Source organism: Apiotrichum porosum (genome assembly GCF_003942205.1).
Source record: "Apiotrichum porosum strain DSM 27194 chromosome Unknown scaffold_9, whole genome shotgun sequence".
Lineage (NCBI taxonomy): Eukaryota > Fungi > Basidiomycota > Tremellomycetes > Trichosporonales > Trichosporonaceae > Apiotrichum > Apiotrichum porosum.
In genome coordinates, this window is record NW_021167116.1 from 890,701 (window position 1) to 911,787 (window position 21,087).

The 21,087-nt window shown below is 61.5% G+C and overlaps 10 protein-coding genes across 10 annotated transcripts; 7 read left to right on the plus strand and 3 right to left on the minus strand.

The window, feature by feature from the left end:
• Nucleotides 1-539: 539 nt before the first annotated feature.
• On the plus strand, nucleotides 540-872 carry EHS24_009582 (uncharacterized protein; the record flags this gene model as incomplete). Its single annotated transcript, XM_028624855.1, has 1 exon — nucleotides 540-872. The coding sequence occupies one exon, from the start codon at nucleotides 540-542 to the stop codon at nucleotides 870-872; it is 333 nt and encodes a 110-aa protein (XP_028475023.1).
• Nucleotides 873-1,308: 436 nt separating this feature from the next.
• On the plus strand, nucleotides 1,309-2,605 carry EHS24_009583 (uncharacterized protein; the record flags this gene model as incomplete). Its single annotated transcript, XM_028624856.1, has 5 exons — nucleotides 1,309-1,577; nucleotides 1,739-1,885; nucleotides 1,931-2,059; nucleotides 2,172-2,257; nucleotides 2,295-2,605. 5 exons carry the CDS (start codon nucleotides 1,309-1,311, stop codon nucleotides 2,603-2,605), a joined length of 942 nt encoding a protein of 313 aa, XP_028475024.1.
• Nucleotides 2,606-3,074: 469 nt separating this feature from the next.
• EHS24_009584 (uncharacterized protein) lies at nucleotides 3,075-4,397 on the plus strand (the record flags this gene model as incomplete). The annotated part of the gene is made up of 5 exons (XM_028624857.1): nucleotides 3,075-3,331; nucleotides 3,402-3,659; nucleotides 3,700-3,750; nucleotides 3,869-4,026; nucleotides 4,078-4,397. The coding sequence occupies 5 exons, from the start codon at nucleotides 3,075-3,077 to the stop codon at nucleotides 4,395-4,397; spliced, it is 1,044 nt and encodes a 347-aa protein (XP_028475025.1).
• Nucleotides 4,398-5,272: 875 nt separating this feature from the next.
• EHS24_009585 (uncharacterized protein) lies at nucleotides 5,273-7,292 on the plus strand (the record flags this gene model as incomplete). Its single annotated transcript, XM_028624858.1, has 3 exons — nucleotides 5,273-6,473; nucleotides 6,536-7,114; nucleotides 7,168-7,292. The coding sequence occupies 3 exons, from the start codon at nucleotides 5,273-5,275 to the stop codon at nucleotides 7,290-7,292; spliced, it is 1,905 nt and encodes a 634-aa protein (XP_028475026.1).
• A 984-nt stretch (nucleotides 7,293-8,276) lies between these two features.
• On the plus strand, nucleotides 8,277-10,025 carry EHS24_009586 (uncharacterized protein; the record flags this gene model as incomplete). The annotated part of the gene is made up of 6 exons (XM_028624859.1): nucleotides 8,277-8,616; nucleotides 8,681-8,881; nucleotides 8,921-9,124; nucleotides 9,172-9,340; nucleotides 9,381-9,778; nucleotides 9,820-10,025. The coding sequence occupies 6 exons, from the start codon at nucleotides 8,277-8,279 to the stop codon at nucleotides 10,023-10,025; spliced, it is 1,518 nt and encodes a 505-aa protein (XP_028475027.1).
• Nucleotides 10,026-10,201: 176 nt separating this feature from the next.
• EHS24_009587 (uncharacterized protein) lies at nucleotides 10,202-11,829 on the plus strand (the record flags this gene model as incomplete). The annotated part of the gene is made up of 3 exons (XM_028624860.1): nucleotides 10,202-10,492; nucleotides 10,542-10,952; nucleotides 11,005-11,829. The coding sequence occupies 3 exons, from the start codon at nucleotides 10,202-10,204 to the stop codon at nucleotides 11,827-11,829; spliced, it is 1,527 nt and encodes a 508-aa protein (XP_028475028.1).
• A 170-nt stretch (nucleotides 11,830-11,999) lies between these two features.
• Nucleotides 12,000-13,494, minus strand: SED5 (cis-Golgi t-SNARE syntaxin; the record flags this gene model as incomplete). Its single annotated transcript, XM_028624861.1, has 5 exons — nucleotides 12,000-12,026; nucleotides 12,067-12,318; nucleotides 12,419-12,687; nucleotides 12,782-13,198; nucleotides 13,275-13,494. The coding sequence occupies 5 exons, from the start codon at nucleotides 13,492-13,494 to the stop codon at nucleotides 12,000-12,002; spliced, it is 1,185 nt and encodes a 394-aa protein (XP_028475029.1).
• Nucleotides 13,495-13,987: 493 nt separating this feature from the next.
• EHS24_009589 (uncharacterized protein) lies at nucleotides 13,988-15,149 on the plus strand (the record flags this gene model as incomplete). Its single annotated transcript, XM_028624862.1, has 3 exons — nucleotides 13,988-14,018; nucleotides 14,513-14,661; nucleotides 15,093-15,149. 3 exons carry the CDS (start codon nucleotides 13,988-13,990, stop codon nucleotides 15,147-15,149), a joined length of 237 nt encoding a protein of 78 aa, XP_028475030.1.
• Nucleotides 15,150-15,699: 550 nt separating this feature from the next.
• On the minus strand, nucleotides 15,700-16,618 carry EHS24_009590 (uncharacterized protein; the record flags this gene model as incomplete). The annotated part of the gene is made up of 2 exons (XM_028624863.1): nucleotides 15,700-16,228; nucleotides 16,356-16,618. 2 exons carry the CDS (start codon nucleotides 16,616-16,618, stop codon nucleotides 15,700-15,702), a joined length of 792 nt encoding a protein of 263 aa, XP_028475031.1.
• A 1,664-nt stretch (nucleotides 16,619-18,282) lies between these two features.
• Nucleotides 18,283-20,577, minus strand: EHS24_009591 (uncharacterized protein; the record flags this gene model as incomplete). The annotated part of the gene is made up of 1 exon (XM_028624864.1): nucleotides 18,283-20,577. One exon carries the CDS (start codon nucleotides 20,575-20,577, stop codon nucleotides 18,283-18,285), a length of 2,295 nt encoding a protein of 764 aa, XP_028475032.1.
• Between the last annotated feature and the right edge of the window lie 510 nt (nucleotides 20,578-21,087).

The following is a 21,087-nucleotide window of genomic DNA, read 5'->3' on the forward strand; positions in this document are numbered from 1 at the left end:
TCGGTTGGGGGTTGGGAGGCACAAACGATGCTCTGTAAAGTGGCTAAACTGGGCCAAGTTGTGCCTATGGATCTGGACCATGGATCCGGAAACAGGCAAACGAAAGCAAACAAGCTTGTTACGACGCGTGCTGATTACGACACCGCCACCCCTCCATGCCATACAACAGGGTGGCCAGGGTGGTCGGCTGGTATCTTCCATCGGCATCTCGGGATCGACCACACATGCTCTGCCACTCTTGTGCTCCTCATCCCCTCTTTTCCCAACCCCGTCAACGTATGCACGAATGCCTGTGACGGCCCGCGGATGACCCCCTGCGGAGCCGGCTCTTCGGCTCTCTGAGCATGCTGTGTATACAGAGTGCGTAACACGCTGGGCAGGTGCTTTCTTTTCCGTAGGAGGCGGACAGCACGGCGTCCAGATGGGTATATTAGAGGTGGTCAAGACACGTCTGAATCCCCATCACGCAAGTTCTTCTCATCTCTCTTTCTCTCTCTCTCCGGACACTCTACCACCCCAACAATCACACTCCTTTAACAATGGGCGCCCCCGCTTTCCACAAGTCCCTCGACTGCACCCGTTGGGGCAACCAGAACCCCTCGGCCGCGGCCCACGACTTCTTCTTGAAGGCCTGCGACACGCTCAAGGCCCAGAAGAATGGCGGAACCGACGTTAACAACATTGCCTATGTCACCCAGTACAAGGAGGGATCAAACACCTGGACCATGAAGGGTGCCGACTACAACAAGCAGTACTCGAACTGTCGCCTTGCCGTCGACACCATCATCAACCAGTGCATGGGCAACTACCAGTGGTTCCACGGTGGCAGGTACGGCACCGGCCCCGACATGTTCGAGATCTCGAAGAACTAAGCTATAAGCCAACGGCAGCAGAGGTGAGTTGGTTGCTACATGTCCATCGCCACTCAAGCGCTGACCCCACTAGCCACCATGTTCTTTGCGATCCACTTCATCCTCATCAACTGTCACTTTTTAACCTCGTCCCACTTCGTCCCCCTTGCTTCCCTTTCTGTAGCCTTGTGGCATTGACTTTATGATGCATGACTGCAGGCTGTTGTCACACACCGAAGTATCCCTATGCCCTTGGCCCCTGTTGAGGATGTATGTAAGCTTCGGACACATCCTGCAAAGAGGGGGCTGGCTGGGTGACGCGACAATCTAAATTCCGGCGCCCCAGATCGGCGCTCAGGCGTCAACACGATCCTCCGTTCACACAACTAGTACAACTCTTCTCCTTTGCCCAGTATCTCTCACATCGGTATACCCTTCTAGAATCTGTCCCAGCGCCATGTCCCACCCTCGCGAGTACGAAATCGCGCTCGGGCCAGACCACAAGCTGCAGTCGGTCTACTGCGACATGAACAGTCTCAACCCCTTCACCACCGGTGGCGACTCGATGGCTATCAAGGACCGCCTTCCTCTCACTGAAGACCACTACACCCAAAAGGATACCAGCATGAACCGCAAGATTTGGGACTTGATCCCCCTCATGGATATGATGCCCATGGGTCGACTCAACCAGGCCTACGAAAACAGGCGTGATGCGGAACGTCACACGTACGTGCCGTGCCGCCTTCCCTTCCCTTGTGGTGTTGACAAGTTCCACAGCTTCATGAGCGCGGATGGTAACAGCAACTTTGGTGCTATTAAGAACATTTCACGGAGGACCTCCTCAACCAAGAAATGAACCGTCTGTCAATGCTCTACATTGCCGATAGGCACATCGACAACTTCTATGGGATTTACGACAACCGCCTCACTTCCGCTTGGACTAGGCTCGAAACCAAGAAGGCCAACGGAGACATTGAACCTCTGGCTTCCGCTGTTACGCGTGCCGAAGCTCTCAAGGCGAAGGGCAATACGCTGTACGTTTGCGGTACTGATTTGTCGCGTCCTCGCTAACGGTACAGGTTCAAGAAGGACAAGATGGTCCTAGCGCTGGAGGCGTACCGCGACGCCATGTACACATTGTATCCTTGGAGCAACAACCCTCTGCTCTTCACTTCAACCGACGCGTTCAAATACGGCATTGTTGACATGTGAGCTTTCCATGTACACCTGACTCTCACTGACGAAAAGAACAACATGGGCGTGATCCTCCTCAGGCACACCAGGATGCCGAGCCCCCATACCTCTCGAGCCCCACAACAGCCTCTTCGCTGTCGTGAAGCTTTGCGCCAAGATGCTGATCAACATGCGCTACATCACTCATCGCCAACTCGTCAAGGCGTATGCTCGTATGTGACCAAGAGTCTGTAGACATTAATAACACAGGTTCCGCCGAGGCCACGTACGGTCTTCACCAGACGCAGTTTGCCTCGGACGATTTCGGTCCTCTCGGTATGAACGTGAACGCCTCGCCCAGTCAGGTCAAGCAGATCATGAGCCCCCTACTTGCCCACTCGGTCTTCCTCTCCCTCTCAGACCCCGCCGACGACTGCTCCGCTCACGCCGACTGTGTCATGCGTCACGACGGTTGTACCTCGCTCGCCGCCGTCCAGAAGCGCATTGACGCGGTGTTCGACAAGGGCGACACGAGCATCCTCCTGCCTACCGGAATTCGCGTCACGTTTTCCACCAAGTAGGAAGAACCAGTTGACCACCACCACAAGCGCCACCCACGAGCACCACCCACAAGCACCACCACAAGTACAAGTGAGAGTTCCCGGAAGAAGACGCAAGGTAGTGCGTGTACATAGTGAAGGTTGGAGTAGTTATGACAAGTTGCAAGTGGAGAAGTGTGTAAAGAAATGCAAGAGCTGTACGCCCCACCACCTACCGCTGCCGTTGACGGGAAAGCCTTTCGCAGTAGTTGAGGGGAAGACAAGCATCGAAACGACCACTCACACAAATCCACACGGCCACACGCGTGCCCGCGCATGCCCGCTGGCCGCTGATCGTGGTCGCGTGGATTGTGTCCCGTATTGTGCCCCATCCCCAATGTCCCCATCCACCACGCCTTTGTGACGCCCTCCCGCCGTCCACCACCTCTGACGTTCTTTGCATCCTTCCTTCCTCCCATTCCACCTCACATCCATCCAAGCGGCATCCACCATGTCTCCTGGGGCCACTTTCCACATTGTCCTGAAGCAGGACGGACAACTGTTCCCCCTTGTGGACGACTTTTCGACCCTCAGCCCCTTCAGCACGGGAGGCGACTCGCTGATCATCAAGGAACGCCTTCCTCTCACGGAGGCTCACTACTCTCAAACGGATACCAGCATGAACAGCAAGATCTGGGACCTCATTCCCATCATGGAACAGAGGGAACTTGAGTCGCTCCACACAATGTTTGAGATGTTCCGTCTGGTGTGAGTTGATTCTACACTTCACCAACAACCGTGCAGTGCGGTATGTATGTACATGCTGACTCGACTGTAGTCACCAGACCAAGGACGGAGTTTACGACCGTAGAGTCGTTAAGAACAAGATGAAGGACCACCTGTTCAACCATGAGCTTATCCGCCTTCACTGCCTCAAGTGTATCGACAACATCCTCCATTCGGTTTGGTATGCCCACACGCCCATCTCCTTCACGACGTGGGGAGGTCTTGAAAACAGGAAGCCCAAAGGTCAAATCGAGCCGCTCCAGGCCGTTCTCAAGCGTGCCGACGCTATGAAGGCGGAGGGAAACAGGTTGTGAGAACCATATGCTCGGCAACGGGGCTAACGTTTGCAGCTACTCTGAAGAAAAGTATGGCAAGGCGCTCAAGACTTACCGCGATGCTCTGTACGCTCTCTACCCTTGGAGTAACAGCCCCCTCCTCTTCACTGCCGTGGAGGCGTTTAAATGTGGAATTGCACAGCTGTAATTTTACCCCTTTGCGTGCACCGCTAACATACTACAGGGAGAGCACACTCTGGAACAACCTTGCCACGACTATCCTCAAGCTTACCGACGTCCATGGCCGTAACTTTCACTTATTTACCGCTGCTTGCCGCAGCGCCCAAGTTGCCATGGATATGCGCTTCATCACCCACCGCCAGCTCGCCAAGGCCTATGCTCGTGAGGGACACGGCACTTTTGTTACTCAGTACACCGCTTCTAACACTGCAGGTTCTGCCGAGGCAATGCTCGGTGTTCAGCAGTCCCAGCCCTCCAAGCTCGAGTTGGACGGCGTCCCCATCAAGATGCGCCTGACGCTGGACGCGGCGACCGACATCAACATGAAGCCCAACACGGTCTACTCGGTCATGGTGTCGCTCGCGGACCCCGACAACGGTTCCTGGGCCCACGCCAACTGCCACGACCGCCACGATGGCTGCATCTCGCTCGCCGTGGCCCAGAAGCGCATCGACGCGGCCCGTGAGAAGGGCAAGAGCAGTCTCGCTCTCCCTAGCGGTATCCATGTTGTCATCGAGGTCCCGCCAGCTTAGCTGCGCCACATGGTTTGACGTCGGATTGGAGTTGATCCGGACCGGAGAACAAAGCGCCACAACCTGTTTGTAGGCGCAGGCGCGCAGCAGCAGGTTTACAACGAGACTTCAAGCCCATGTACCTACAATTGGTCTCACGCACGTCTATCTGATTGGGAGAGGCGCCTATCATTGTGCAGCCAGGCTGCTTTGTCCCAGAGCGACGCCGGGCCTCGTTCGGCTGAATGTACTCGGCCAAAGCAAATCGCGCTCTGGTCGTTATTGTGCGGGTGGTCCCGGAGCTCCCATGGGGTCCACCCGGGCCCCACAAGGTGTGCGGGGAAGACGGTCCATCTACTGACATGACGGTGCTGGTGCTCGACGTTCAAGGCGAAGCTCTCAACCCCACAGGTTCACGACCGGCCTCGTTTATGTAGTCCGTTAATGTACAACGGCCAAGAGACTTTCCGGTCGCGGAAAGCCAATGGGCAACGGGGACGTCATTCACCATCAACTGACCTACGAATCGTCCAGAGTGGTGCTGGAACTTCTGCAACTGAGACTGCTGAATGTGCTCCACAGGCCACAAGGAAATCCATCTGCAATGCATATCGACCGCCTCGGAAGCAGGAGGTGTTCGGCGGTCCTCGCCGAGCTTCGTTTGGTGGCTGCAGTGCGGCATGGGCGGCATGTGACGGGTTGGCCAGGTCCGGACGGCGCATACCCGACCATTCTGCGGCACATACGAAGCTTGGCACACGCGCGTGCAGAAATCGCACAACTGGCCGGACTGGCGTCTGGACCACTCCATAACACACACACATTCCAAACAAACGAACAAAAGGGCTCATCCTCTTTCGACATGGCCGTTCACTCTTAGAACTAGACATATCAAGATGCTCACCACCACCACCCCCACTCACGGGGCTCACGCCGCTCGACTGGCGCGTGCTGCCCTTCTCCGCGGCGCCCCCATGGGCCTCCGGGGCTATTCGCCACCAGCAGCGCTCGACGCCGAGCCGACCCCTGCTCTCCCACACCGACACCACCCCACTCTCCGCACCCCGGCATCGAGCCCCGCACTGAGGGAAGCGGGGCCGAGTCGGCATGTGCACTCACACGACATGGTACCTAGTGTGTCGCTCAGCCGCACGCCAGTGACTTGGGAGACTGTCGCCGAGGGCAAACGCGCTGTGCGGGACGCCCGCATCCCAACCGCCTGGCAGCTGCCCAACAATCCCCTCCCGCCCTTGAACGTGATGGATGTCCCAGCCACGAGCGGTATCCTGACCGACCTCGAGATCAAGATCACCGAGACGCCGGCGCCGCAGCTCGTGGACCTGATGGTCGACCACACGTACACGTCCGAACAGGTCGTCACGGCCTTTTGCAAGCGCGCGGCCATCGCACAGCAGCTCACCAACTGCCTGACCGAGATCTTCTTTGCGCAGGCGTTGACGGACGCGCGCGCCCTGGACGCACATTATGCAAAGACAAACGAGCCGGCCGGTCCACTGCACGGCCTCCCCGTGTCCATCAAGGACAACTTCAACCTGCCCGGCATCGACACGTCGAACGGCTTTGTCAACTATTGCCATATGCCAATGACGCACGCAGACGAGGCGGACATTGCGCGCTCGATGCGCCAGGCAGGCGCGATCCTGTACTGCAAGACCAACGTCCCCACGGGCATCCTCATGGGCGAGACATACAACAACGTCTGGGGCTACACGTCCAATCCGTACAACACGGACATGACTGCTGGCGGCTCGAGCGGCGGCGAAGCGTCGCTGCTCGCCCTGCGCGGCAGTCCGCTCGGCGTCGGCACGGACATTGGCGGCTCGATCCGCATGCCTGCGGGCATCTGCGGCGTGTACGGCCTCAAGCCTGCCGGCGGCCGCTTCCCAGTCATTGGCATCCGACCAGCCCTCCCTGGCCAAGAGACGATCAAGGCCACCGTCGGCCCCATGTCCCAGGACCTCGAGTCGCTCGCGCTCTGGTGCAAGGTCGTGCTCGGGAGCAAGCCGTGGGAGCGTGACCCCACCGTCTTCAACCTGCCGTGGAGGGAGGCCGAGGTGCCCGAAAAGCTCTGTTTCGGTGAGTCCGGAGCAGGTCGGCGGCTCGGTGGAGCCAAAAGAAAGATGGCTGACGAGGTACAGGGATGGTCGTGGACGATGGGATGGTTCGACCGACGCCAGCGGTGGCCCGTGTGCTGCGCGAGACGCGCGAGGCCATCGAGGCCGCAGGTCACCGCGTCGTCGAGTGGAGCCCGCCAGACCCTCGCACCGGCATTGCGCTTCTGAAGCGCTTCCTGATCGCCGACGGAGGCGTGCGTATCGGTCGGGTACTCAAGAGCGACATCCACGAGCCATGGCCGCTCCAGCTGCGCCGCTTTGAGCAGCACTACAAGCGGCTGCGCGACGGGGGTGCGCCGCCGACCGTGTCGGGCCTGTGGGACATGCAGGCAGAGAAGCAGCGATACCTCCGTCGCATGCTCGAGGCATGGACAGCCACGCGCGAATTGACCGACACTGGCCGCCCGTTCGATGCCATCATCTCGCCAGTGTGCGCGTTCCCCTCTGCCCCGCGGTACTCGTTCCGCCACGCCGGATACTCGGGTATCTGGAACATGTTTGATGCCACGAGCGTCGCCTTCCCCGCAGGCTGGGCGAGCCGCCGCGACGTCAAGACCGGCGAGAGTCTGCGCAACGACGACGAGCGCATCGTCTGGGACAAGTGTGAGTAGCTGATACGTGACCGAGGCAGGGAGCATGTGCTTACGGGACGGCAGACGACCCAGACCGCCTGGACGGCATGCCTGTGGGCCTGCAACTCGTCACTCCTCGGCACACCGAGGAGCTGGCCCTAAAGCTGACCCGGCTGGTCGTGGACGCCATTGGAGAGCACCGTCATTGAGTTTCGGCGGTGCATGGAGGGAGTGTGGGTGCTGTTCAGAAGCGAAAAGGAAGAGAGAGGGGGCTATAGGGCTAGTCGTTGTCTTGTCTTATGCATCACCGCTGTTGTATCGCATACGGCAACGGAGCACCACGGGGCAATGTATTTGGCCGACGGCATTCGGCGTGGGCACGACTTTCGGAAAGCGAAGGTAAAAGCGCAAGCGTGTGCCTCTGCAGAGCAGGAAACATGACGCAATGCTTTGCATGTGGGTGTAGCGTCCACGGAGCACACGTGCAAGCACAATCAAAGGTATGGACTCTTATCGCTGGGGATGGAGGTTTGACCGAGACGGATAACGCGTGCCACCAAAGCGCTTGACGGAGCGGCCTGGTGGTTGCCACGGTCTCCGCAACCACACTCCTTGGCACCGGCCTCTCAAGCCCGGTATCATCACAACGTCTTGCTTGGTTGCCGCGCCCTTTCCAGCGGCCACGTCGCCTCTTGCAACAGCTACAGATAGATAGAGTTCTCGGCATACGCTGCTGCTGCCGCTGCCGCCGTCGTAGCCGTATGGGCCGTGTGCACTATGACTCGGAATAATCTCACTCCACTCCCCACTCAATACCACCCACCACCGATGGCCCTAATTGCCTTCCCACGTTGTCCTTGCAGTGAATAACCACCTGGCAACACGCAAGGGATGCTGGGAGCTCCTCGTGCACACCGGTTACTCGTCCGCAGCATGCAGGTTTTCTCCGGCAGAGCACACAGACATCATACGCGGTCCTGGAATGGGTAGACAATAGGCAGATGTCGCACCCACCGGCCAAGCCGAAAGCCAAGCCAGGGCGTTTTTGGGTGACGGCGGTGGCGGGGGCGATCTGCGAGACATGGTGTCTATTATGTCTCTCTCTCTCTGGTCGGGCGGCCGCTCCCCCTTGTCGTCAAATGTCCATGGATCCATGGAGCCACCTGTGTCTTTGCTCTTACACTCACAACACCATGGCTGACAACATGCCCACTGAACCCATCTTACAACACGAGCACGACCTGCCCGACATCCCCCCAGAACACAGTTCACGGCGACACTGTCTCAAGGAGCATGTCGGCGGCAGCGAGAACGCGACCCCGGCCGAAACCGACGGCGAGTCGGATGTGGACGACGACCCAGAGCACGCGCGACAGCTGGCGCTGGAGACGTCACTGCGGCACGCCGAAAGGCAGCTCGAGGCCAAGCCGCCCATGGACGTGGTGGAGATGCGGCACGAGGCCCACCCAACGGGGGCGACGGTGGCCACTGTCATTGCCGTCGCGCTGTTGGTCACAGCCACGTTCGGATTCAGTGAGTGCGGGGTTGTATCCCCCGATGGCGAACGCGAGCGCTGGCTGACGGCATCTCAACGCAGTCATTGGAACTGCCGAGCTGAAGCGGTATTACCTTGCCAACAACGTAGCGGGCGGCGACTACAAGAAGATTGCATGGATCCCGACCGTGCAAGTGGCCCTCGCACTGTGCGCCGCTCCAGTATTCACATGGGTCAAGCACCCCGCCGTTGCTGTGATCCCCGGCACTGTCGCGGCATTCGGTGCCCTTATCGGCCTTGCCTGTGAGCCGTGACCAAATGGCAGTAACACTGACGCACCAGTCTGCACAGAGTACTATCAGTTCCTCCTCGCGCATATCCTCTTTGGCCTCGGCGCCAGCGTCTGGCTTCCAGCCATTCTCGCTGTCACCGCGACGCACTCGTCCGCGCCCAGCCCCTGGTACCATGGCTTCCCGATTGCGCTCGGAGGCGGCACTGGAGCTCTCATCTATCCTGTGATCCTCCACAAACTCTTCGCACACTTCTGTAAGTCCAAACTCGCGCACAAGACGGTGGTAGTCTGACAGCAAAAGCGTTCCGGACCACGATCCTCATCACTGCGGGCATTACGGCAGGACTCATGCTCCCATCGTGGATCTTGATCTGGTCGCCGAGGCGGTTCCAGCACTACACGCTGAGCCCGCCGTGGTCGGACGCAGGGTACGCGTTCCTCGTGCTGGGCACAGCCGTGTTCATGATCAAGTGAGTTGGCGCGCATTATTGTATGCAACTGACAAACCAGCATCTTCTCGCCCATCTTCTACGCACCAGTCCTGACAATGGCCGACCGCATCAGCAAAGGCGTAGAAGACTACGCCGTGGTCATTATCGGCGGCGGCCTGCTCGTCGGCGCACTCGCCGCCCGCGGCATTACCTTCCTGTTACCGTGGACGTGGGCGATCTTTGTGTGTTCCGGCTTTGCCACTTCCATGGTCGCGTTCGCCTTTTGGACCGGCGCAAAGGGCACGGGGGCCATGGTCGTCGGTCTCCTGTTCTACGGAATTACCACTGGAGTGTGGGCTTCCTCCCTGTCTGGCGTGGTGCGGCTCATTTCTCCACCTGAAGAGCTGGGGACCCGGCTGGCCCTGCTGGCGGCTGTCGGTGGACTGGCGGGGTTGGCTGGGCCGCCAGTGTGCGCTGGTGAGTTGAAACTTGCTCTTGTATGCAGCTCTAACACGCAGTGCTCATCAAGGTCCACGACAAGGACGAGTTCCTGTACGCCGGCGTCTACATGGGCCTCAGCTTCCTGGTGGGATCCATGCTCCTCGTCCTGCCGCAGATTGCGGGCAGCTGGGCGCGCCAGGGCGAGCGAGACCATGGAAGTGACTGTAGCAGCCTCGACTCGTCACTGACAGACCTGGAGGCGCGTGCTGAGACTGTGACATAGTGTAGGATGTACCATTGCAGTAGTGACACGAGTATTTTGCAGTCTGCCCCAACGTTGACGCCTGGGGGACGCGCCACACGCGCGGTTTGCCACTCGATTTCCGCCTCGGGCAGTGATTTCCCTAGACGGACGTTGCATCACAACATGCCAACACCACACTCACTACCCAACCCACCATGGCCACCGCGCCCCCATTCCTCGCTCCCACGGCGCACCCACTGCCCTCTCCCGAACGCCTTGCGGCCCTGTACGCGTTCACGCGTGCGCAGCGCGAGTCGAACCCGGACGGCTACGCCAGCAACGTGCGCTGGTGGGGTGATGCGCTTGCTGCTGGTCTCGAGGCCGGCACTGTGGGCGCCAACAGCAGCGATGGAGGGCGGGACACGCTCGTGCTCCGTGTCGACGACGCGCTTCTTGACGCACTGGCAAAGAACGGTACCCGGCCCAAGGGAATCGCTGGCGTAGTGGTGAGTTAGCTGCAGATGGTATCGGAAAACACCGCAGCTGACAACGCAGGACTCGCTGGCGTCAACGCCCGCCCTCCTCCCCCTCGCCCGCTTCCTAGACTCTCTCACGCCCATCGAGCAGGGGCCCAGCATCGCCTCGCGTATCGTCGGTGCCGGGTGGAGCGCGCTCGGCCGCCTGAGCCCGTTCGGCGGCGAGCAGACCGAGGAGGGACTGTACAAGTCTACCAGGGGCAAGGAGTATGTGCACGTCCCGAGCGTCAAGGCGGCCGCGGCCAAGTTTGTCGAGCGCCTCGACAACAACCCGCTCGTCAACTATACCGACTCGCTCTTCTCACGCGCGAGCTTTCTCAAGGAGTTTGGCGATATCACAAGTCCCCAGGCCAACCTCAGCAAGCGCGACACGGACGTCCTGCTCCGCTGGCTGGCGCGCGATGTCGGCAGCGTGGTCGTCGAGGGCGATGTGAGTTGAACAGCTGGGTTGGTCAATGACCGTATCCATAGCTGACGACCAGGTCATCAAGATCATCTCTGGCGGCCAGCTGGCGTCCGACCACCCGATCACCGAAGCGGACCGCGGCGCACTCGCCGTGCTCGGCACGCTATCGCGCGTCGACGCGCAGATCGCCGACATTGAAGTCGAGGCCGCCGACTGCCAGGCCAAGGTCAAGCGCCAGCTGGGTCTGGGCCAGCGCGCCGCCGCCGCGTCATACCTGCGCTCCAAGAAGAACCTCGACGACGTGCTCGCCAAGCGCGTCGCGACGGGCGAGCAGCTGCGCTCGGTCGTGCGCGCGCTCGACCAGGCCAAGGGCGATGCCGAGGTCATGTCCGCATACGAGGCCAGCACGGCCGCCCTGGCCAGTGCGCTCTCGGACCCGCGCCTGTCCCCCGACCGCATTGCGGCCACGACCGACGCCCTCGCCGACGCACTTGCCGACCAGCGCGAGATTGACGACGCGGTCAGGCTCGGCGGCGACCTCGCCAACCCGGCCATCGACGAGGACGAGCTCGAGAAGGAGCTGGCGGCGCTCGTGCTCGAGGACAAGGAGGAGAAGGAGGCCAAGGAGCGCAAGGAGCGCGAAGAGCGTGCTGCAGCGGACAAGAAGCGTGCGGACGCCGACGCCGCAGCGGCTGCTGCCGCTGCTGCTGCAAAGGTGCTTGCTCCCAGCGTGCCCTCGTCCGACCCCGGCTCCAAGGGTACCGACGCCGGCACGGCCGTGACTCCCGAGACGCAGTGGGCCGACCGCCACGCCGACGCGCAGCAGCGCGAGCATGAGGAGCGTGAGCGCGCTGCTGCCGAGCAGCTCAAGCGCGACGAGCGCCTCGTCGCCGCCGAGTAGGAGTAGCCCGAGAGAGAGAGAGAGAGAGAGAGAGAGAGAGAGAGAGAGAGAGAGAGAGAGACACCCATTCCTTAGATCTTCCTACCCATACACCTTCTTCTCCCCCGCTCTTCTCGCCAGAGTACAATAATGCATAGTCTATTTGTTGTACAGTCGCCGTAGTGTGTGCCTCACGAGACGAGAATGAAGACGAGGAACTGGGGTGTGAGCTGCGCCGTCCTGACTTCCGTAACTCACGAAAATGATGAGGACGCCGAAAATCTTGAGCATGAGCCAGCGATTACTGCTGATGTTGGCATAGTACTTGAGGAGCTCGCGCTGTGCGCCCGAGACGTTTGAGGAAATGTCGTTGACGTCGGCGTCGATGCGCTGCACCGTCTCGCGCTGCTCGGCCACCATGCCCGCCAGCTGGGAGAAGATGGAGCCGAGCTCGGCAATGGTCGACTCGATGGACTCGATGGCGGTCGAGCGCGACTGGATGTAGTTGTCCTGCATTGTCAGCTTCTCACCGCACCACCGATACGAAGCAGACAAGGTGGCCGGTTATGCCAACCTCGACAACGGCCACCTCCCCTCGCGCCACACTCACCTGCTGCTCGACCAGCTGCATCTGCTGGTAGTCGTTTGTCTGGCGGTCGCCATCAATGTCGAGGGCGAGATAGTCGTTGCCCTCCCCTGGGACCGCGCGCTGCTTGCCCTTGCGGTCGATACCGGACCCGGGACCTCCACCCTGGGCGAAGAGGAGCGAGTCTGGCGCCAGCGTCAGCCGAGACCGATGGCGGAGAAGGCTCGGCGGGGGATGATGGGAAGTGGGATTGGAATGGGAATTGGCAGGGAATGAACCGGGACCGCCTCCCTCTGCAGAGCGAGAGACGCGTTGGCTTCAACCCCAACACACACACAAACACACAAGCATCCAAGTGCAAGCAAACCGACTACACAAAGAACTCACCTTTGGCCGGGGCCGGCACGGCGGCCGAGCTGGCCGTGTGCACAAACTGCTCTGTCCGGTCCTTGCTGGCCTTCATGTTTTGTGTGCGCAGCTCGAGCACGTCCTTGAACCCCATGCCCATGTTGGCCAGGCGCGACTGCAGCATCATGACGACGTTGCTGTTGTGCTCGTCGACCTGCTTGGTGCCGCCGGACGGTTGGCGCTGCGCGCGCACAAACGCCTGCAGCGCGCCAATCTGCGTGTTCAACGACGCAATGTCCTGTCGGATAATGTACGTGAGCTCGCTGATCTCGACCGGCCTGTCGTCAAAGAGCGTCTTGCGCTTGGCGACTGGGGGGGGGGGGGGGGGGGGGGGGGGTGGTAAGCTGGCGCATTTCATTGGGGCAAGAGCGGCGAGCGAGGCGTAGGGCAGCAACTCTGGCAGCTGTACGTTGACATTGCAGCTACACTGCATGCACCAGACCGCGCACACCACCCGCGACACGAGACTCACGCTGGGCAAGCTTCTGCAGCTTGAGGGTGGTCGCATTAATGTCCTTTGCAATGTTGCCTGCGAGCCGTCCAAACTCGGACTTGGACGTCGAGGCTGCCGCGTTGGCACCGCCGAGGAGGGGCGATTTGGCGCCGTCACGCTTGCCCGATGGCACGGCGGTGCGCGCGCGGATGGAGGAGAGCGCCGAGTGGAACTCGGCGGTGCGGTCGCGTGGGGCCATCGCGATGGAAGTGTGGTGGTGGTGGTGGAAGTACAGGAGAGCGAACGTCTGAATCGTGTTGCTTCGACTTTGTGTGTTGTGGGCCCAGCCGGCGTGGAGGCCGTCCGCAGGCGGCAGAGGCTGCCGCGGCTGCGTGCTGGGTGGCGAGAACGGCCCGCTGGCAGGCGCGTGGGGCTCACTGGTACGGTGGGTGCCACGGACGTATATCGCCGCGGGGTGATCTCGATCTACGCCTTTCATCCTGCTCTCGAGTGGCCATCAACAACAGCGACAGCCTAATAGACAGACAGACACACAACCAGCACGCGACTCGGCATCCTTGCATAGACATCCACAACGCAACAAGCTCGATACAGAGCATAGATACCACCCATCCGCCAAGCCGTCCCATCGCCCAACGGCTGCTAAAAACGACCCACTACCGGTCTTAATCCCTCGCTCGCCTTCCCCCCCCCCCCCCTCCATCACCACATCTCATCACTTCACATCCAACATGTCGCGTCCTTCCCAGCCCGAGCTCAAGAGTAAGTTCAGCGCGGACAGTGACGCTGGGAACATGGGTCTTGGCGAATGCAGCGGTGCGGGTGCCACGGGCTGTTGAGATGCCGGCGTCAAGACGTACGACAGTCGATTCTTCCACGGTTCTTCCTCGGCAGCGGTCGGTGGTCTCGCGCGCAGGGAATGGTCACGACTACGAGCTGGTGGCCGCGAATGTCGAGCCTGCAGATCACTGTGGAGACGAACCATCCCTGCACTGTGGTGCGGGTCGCCTGGAGGCTGCCGCGTGAGCGTGGCCGAGCTCGGCCATGACGTCGCTGGGGCATGTCCATGTCCTTGACGTTGAGGGATTGACCTGCCTCGTGCCCCGCGCTGCCTGCTGGTATCGTCACTGCAACGAGGTTTACCTGTCGGGTTCCATAACATCGCATGGAACCCGGTCCGTGATCTCTGCGCACATGTCCCAACCCGCCTCCCCGTCGCCTTCCGCCTTCCCCGAGCATCGCTGACCCCCTCCCAGAGTTCATGGACCGCCGCCTGTTCATCCACCTGCAAGGCGGCCGCAACGTGTCAGGTATCCTGCGCGGTTTCGACATGTTCCTCAACCTCGTCCTCGACCAGGCGTACGAGGAGGTCGGCGGCGGCCAGCGCAAGCCCGCAGGCATGGTGGTGAGTAGACTTGCGTCGGGTGGTGAACGTGTGTGGTGTGGAGTTGGAGTGGGATGTGGGATGGCACGCAGCTGTGACATTTGTCTCGAAGCTGCTCGTGTCGGCCCAGGAGCAAGAGGAGATGGAGATGGGGGAGATGAGGTATCCCTGGCAAGCGGCCTTGCCTGGGCGAGGTTGCCAAGGGCAGACGAACGGCTACGCTACATGACGCTGCATCTGGCGCGCCTGGGTGCTGCTGTCACGCAGTTCCAAGCTGTGTACCAGTGTCAACAGCTTGCTATCGGCGCAAGCGCCAGCAACAGCCTTGACATCATACCAAGCCTCCCTCCCTCCTCATTCTCCATTCCGTGCCTGCTCTCCCCGTATCTCTAACCCCACTCCAATCGTCAAACATAACACCCAACAACAGAACACCGACTGACTCTCCTCAGGTCATCCGCGGAAACTCGGTGCAGGCAATGGAGCTCCTGGACAGTATGCGCGTATAGAGAGCGTGACACAAAAACGCACACACCGCACCAAACACAAACCCCCAGCGCGCGCGCGCGCGCTCGCTCTCGCTCTCGTACGCCCTCTCTGTCTCTGTAGAATAGATCCCGGATTCCCCACCCGCGAGCGATGTATGGCAGTTCTAGTTCTAGTTCTGGAACCAGTTCTCGGGGACGGTTTCGTTCGGCTTGGCTGGACTTGACTGGGTGCAGGCGTAGGCGGAGGGGGAGGCCCGGCGGCACGTGTTCATCAACCCTCGGCAGGCCATGTCGCCCATGTCGACGATGCCGGTGAGGCGCACGCCAATGGCGGCGACGAGGCTGACAGAGACGATCGCGACCGAAGTGACGAGGACGAAGACACGGTCCAATACCCGCTTGAGGGTGTGTATCAGGCTGCGCGCGGCCGAAGAGGGCCACGCTCACATAAAGGAAACAATATTGCTACACAGGTATTCAACTCAAGTTACTAATGCCTGGAGACTCCGGTCCTCTGGACATGGTCACTTGCAAGACGAAGACTGAGAGTCGCCGATGCTCGGTGCAACGTCTACGCCGTGACGGTGTGGAGCTCGACAACCGTCGGTGCTGTATCTGACGCCGGGGTCGTGACACGAGGGTCGTCGTCGATGTGGTCGCGCGTCTCGGGGTGGTCGTGGCCGACTTGCGTCACGGGTGTCGGACATGAATTCCGCCCATGGCCGGCGGCATCGTGGTCGAGGACCCAGTACCCAGTCGCGGGGTCCAAGGTAAACGTCTCGGCGTATGCCGCTTCGGACACGTCGAGCTCGGCCTTGTGCCGCAGCAACGGGTCGTACTCGCCGAGAACCTCGCCCAGGCTGTCCTCTTCCATGGGAGCCGGCACGAGCGGCTCGGCGTCCACGAGTGGTGCGGCGCACAGGTCCATTGCGGCACGGCAGAACGGCGAGACGAGTCCGAGGCTGGGCATGCGCTTGTCCTGGCCCACAGCGTGCAGTGCGCGGCCGGCACAGAGGTACGCCACGGCAATGTAGCCGTCCGTCTCGCGCTGCCACTCGGCGGCGGTGGGGCATGGGCGGTGGCCCCACTGGGCTTGGTTACTGCACGCGGGTGTCAGCTACTGCTGAGAGAGGAAGGGGGTGGGGGGACGGGGGTGGCAGTTACTGGCGAGCGAGGCAACAGAGTCAACGACTCGTCTCGGCGCCGCATTCGGCGATCCACACTCACAGCTCGTACGCCTTGTCAAACACGGCGAGACGGACCATCAGCTCGTCCATGGCGTCCCAGCACTGCGCGGCAACGGCGCGTGCCCACGCCTTGCTCGCATCGCGCGCAGCCCACAGCACGCGTGCGCTCGGGCTCGCGACGGGGTGGGCGTAGAAGCGCAGGCGGGCGTACTCGGTGCGGGGGAAGTGGTCGGCGAGGACGGGAGTGTACGTGGGACGCGGGCCCGCGGTGGGGGCCGCACTGGTGCCACCACCTGGGGCCATGGTCGGACAGTGGAGGTGAGTAGCGGCGATGGAAGCGGCAGGGTCTCCTGATGGCAAGAAACGATGGAGGGGTGGATGGATGATAGGATGCGTGAGAGTGAGGTACGCTCGCGTACTAGGATCTGGACGTGGTGGATCTCCCGTGTGGTTCCATAATCCACGAGGATGACGGCTGAGGTATAAGGGCGGGCACGAGGGACATGTGAATGCGCCTAGTGGTGCAAGTGGTGACTATCTTAGTAGATCACTTGCAACACTTGCATCACTACCAGCACCACATTACGCAGACGTGCTCAGTCCAGCCACTCCCAGCGGAGGTGAACAGCTCCATGCCGTACTCTTTCACCCCCAAGTGCTTCCCATCGCTCCGACATTGCACAATTCTCCCACGTGTGAGCCGCAGGCTATAGCGCGAAAACGCGAAAGCTCGAAAGCATGTTTGCAGCGGCTAGAGACACGTAAACAATACTGTCCCCACTACGTACCACTTCCGGAACCCACGCACGCGCGCACAAGGTTAGGCAGGTTGGGTTAGGTTTAACATAAAAGTCCGGACCCCGCGGGTTAAACTAAGTAAAAGCACTGTTGCCGTGCGCGGAACGAGCTGCGTCAGTGCAGTTCATGTAATGTAATGTCAAGGACGTCGTACGCAAGCCCCAGATCCCCAGATCTCCAGACCCCCCAGCAGATAAATGGAATGGGGAGTGTGGACGACATGCGTGCGGCGGATCCCACTCGAGGCACCCCACAGCAGGAAAAAAATCTAGAACAAAAGCAGAAAAAACAAGCAATGAGCGTCGACGGCGGTGCGGCATGCTGCTATCGGGCATACGGTACATCCCGACAATGAGCCCCATTACAAAGAGAGACGAGAGGACAAGTCCAAATGGACGGGACGGGACCGGGAGGGGTTGGCAGTGGGGGAAGGGGGGGGGGAACTAATGGACTAGCGGGTGGTGGCGATGTCTACGGGGAGAGGGGGATGAAATGCGAACGGGATGTTGGGCCGGGTACTGTAAGGTAACTGTAGTGAATTACTGTGGTACTCTGTACGATGGGTGCGCGAAAATGGTCCGTCTAACGAGATAAGATGTGAGGAGAAATGGGGATTGGGATGCCGCCGAGGGGAGCAGGGCGCAGGTGGTGTAAGCCAAGGCGGACTGGACGTGCCAGGTGAGGGTGTGGCGTCGCCACAGGGCTCCAGAACGCGGTGCGAACAGGCTGCGCTGGCTGACTGTGCCGGTTGTGCCGACTTGCCGACCTGCCGACGGTGCTGGCGACTGAGCAAGGACCGGACAAGGTGAGGCTGACGGCGCGCTGGCGCCGCCGCACGCCCGTGAACTGCGAACGAGGTGGCGCGGGCACCGCGTGGTCGACGGGGACGCGATGGGCTGCGCCGCCGCCGGGTTGGCGTCTGGGGTCCGGATGTGCGGTATGCGGTGCACAAAGGGCGTGCACTGGGGTATGCACTCCCTGTTCACAACGAGAGACACAACAAGTCATGGGGTGCTGAGAAGAGATGGCGGGGGATGACAACAGTCGCCGATACAGGGAGAGCGTGGCAGAGATGGAGAGCAAGGGTGTTGTGGCGGTGGCGCCGGGTGCCGGTGGGGGTACATACCCTCGGTGGTGGCGATTTGTTGACTTTGCAAAGGACAACACGGCTACGACGACGTAAGCTGCGACCGGCGGCGGGCGAGCAGGCCAGCCAGCAGGCCGACGATCAGGATGATGCCGACAATACACGCAAACGCGACGATGAACTTGCATTTGCGCGCCGACTTTGGTCGGATGTGTTCGTCGCAGTACGGCACGTCACCCCAGAGCACGCTCAAGTTGCGGCTCTCGCGCGGCTGGACAGAAGGCGACGACGAGAAGAATGCCGAGGGGTGCTTTTCGTCCAGCCAACGAAGGTTGCGCAGCGAGTGGAGCGAGCGCGACGACAGGCCCGTTCCGTGGCTGGCCGGCGGGGGTGGTGGCAGTGGGTTGTACGGGATCGCCTGGGATGGGGAGAGGCAAGACTGCGCACACAGGTCGCCATTGCGGTTGACGGGTTCCAGAGGCGGCAGCGCAGCCAGCTCGGGAAACACAATGACACCAGTGCCGACACCTGGGGGTGTGGGCTCGCGCTGGTCGCGAGTGAGCGATGTGGAAACGGCACGGCGGGGCGGTGTCGGGGCGCGCGAAGCATGCGAGGTGAGTGACTCGTGGTATTGCTCTGAACCGAGGTCGACACGCCCGCCGCCGCCGCCGCCCTCGTCCTCATCCCCACTGTCGTCAAGGTCGCCATGACGGTGTGGCGGCGAGTCACCGCTGGCCTCTGAACCCAGTCCGGCAAAGGGACGTTCCCGGTTGCGTGCAAAGCGTCGTGCCAGGCGCGCCCTGATAGAGTTGGGACCGGTACTCTGTGCTGACCTGCGGTTGTGGCTCGTGCTCGAGCTCGGCGGTGGCGGCGACTGGGAGCCGTGCGGGACGCCGACGCCTCCGGCGCCGCCGCCGCCGGCGCGTGATGTCGCCGATGTGCCGTGCCGACTCATGTTTGACCCGCCATACCGCGTGCTCGTGCTGAACGTGCTGAAGCGCTTGTTTCCCGTGGCCCCGGATGCGCGCTTGCCGGCGCGCAGCAGACGCTCGAGCACCGCGGCCCGACGGACCAGCACGAGCAAGTCTGCGTCGTCTTCATTGACCCATTCGTCGCCTTCGTTGGCTGCGAACGCGAGTGACGCGTGTTTGGACCGTCTGCGGCGCAGGGATTTGGACGACCGCCCAGACTTTGCAGACTTGACCGACCGTTGGCTGTCGCGCCGGCCCCATGCAGGTGGCGGGCCGCCGGCGAAGACGTTCCATCCGCGTCGGCCGCTTGAATCAGGCGTGTCCAGACCGCCGCCGAGCGCATACGACTCGGAGTAAGTGCTCTGAACCGAAAGGTGTTTCGGACGAGGAGGGTTGGCCGGCTCGGATGCGGCTGCACTGGCGCCACTGTGCCTCCGGACTGGCAGACTGGTGTAGGTGGAGCCACCAGCAGCAGCAGCAGCTGCTGCTGCTGCTGCTGCGGCTCCAGCTCCCCGGAGACTGCTGGGCGAGTCGGACCGGATGAGCGCTGGGTCCTGTGCGAGGAAGGGGTACCGGGGAATGTCCTTGCTGGGGAGCGGCGGAAGGTCGGTGGAGCCCGTTCCGCGCGTGGACGCTGAAGCGAGAGACAGCGATCGGTGTTCGTCATCATCGTCTTGCTCGTCGAATGCAAGCGACCGCTCAATCTCCCGCGCCTGTGCAGCCTTCTTCCTGCCCAACGACGATGCACTGCCGGGGCTGCCCCATGGCGATGACGAGAAGGATGGCGCTGGCGGTTGCAGCGCTTGGGCGGCGGCGATGGTGTTTGGCGACAGGGGCGGGACGGGTGGTGGTTTGTATGGTTTGTCTGGGAGTGGCGGGTTGGCTGAGATGCGCTGTTTGCGTGCAACTGAAAACTGAGCTGCGGCAGAGCCAGCAGACTCGAACCGCCAGCTCGAGCGTCCCGAGCGTTCGTCATATGAACGTTCTGACGCTGCCCAGCCGCTGGTGTGGCCGAGCGAGTGGCCAAGTGAGCTTTCTGGCCCTTCGGATTCGATAGGGCTCCCGGGAGGGGAGTCACGCGAAAACCCTGCGAGGCGTGCCAGGCCTGCCAACCCGGCTAGTTGTTGTGGGCCACTACCACCACCACCGCCTGGCCGTGATGTTGATGACGACACGGTAGCGGCAGCGGCAGCAGCAGCAGCAACCGTGCTAGGACCGGGTCCAGCAGTCGATGGTGAACTGTGATGTGCTCCGGCGGGGACGTTTGGTGTGTTGGGCCCAAAAGTGTCCTGCGGGGATCCCGGTGGCGGTGTGCCCTGTACTGTTTGTGCCGGGGACATTGGCAGCGGCGACGCGCCGGGCAGCGACAGCGAGTCGGAGCTCGGCGGCGACGCGGGGTCTGCCATGACGCCCGAGCGACTGGGGCGGCGAGGGAAGATGGGTGGGAGAGATGGGGTGAGATTGGGGGACGGTGGGGAGGGAGGTGTGGAGGATATGGCGGGCGACAGGTGTCGGGTGGCCGGGGTCGTCGATGGTATCGACGAGTGCCCGACGTTCAAGGGATTGGTGGAGGGGAGGAGGGAGGATGGGGGAGGGGGAGGGGAGGGGGGAGAGTTGAAAGAGCGTGTGTGTGTGTTGGTACAACGAGCTGCTTGATGATGTGTGAGAGGAATGAGATGAAAGACGACAAGAGCAGACGCACGCACACTCATGGGCACACCCCACCCAGCCAGCACTCTCTGTACCTCTGTGCACCCACTGTGGACCGGCGCTGGCGAGCATGGATGCATACAGTTACAAACGAGGTCCTCCCTCCCCCCCCCCCCCCGGTTGCCGCCCCCCAGCCGCCCCCCAGCCGCTGCCCAGAGGCGCGCAGTGATGGCCTCTGTTGACCGCCCGCAAATCCCCCCCCCCAA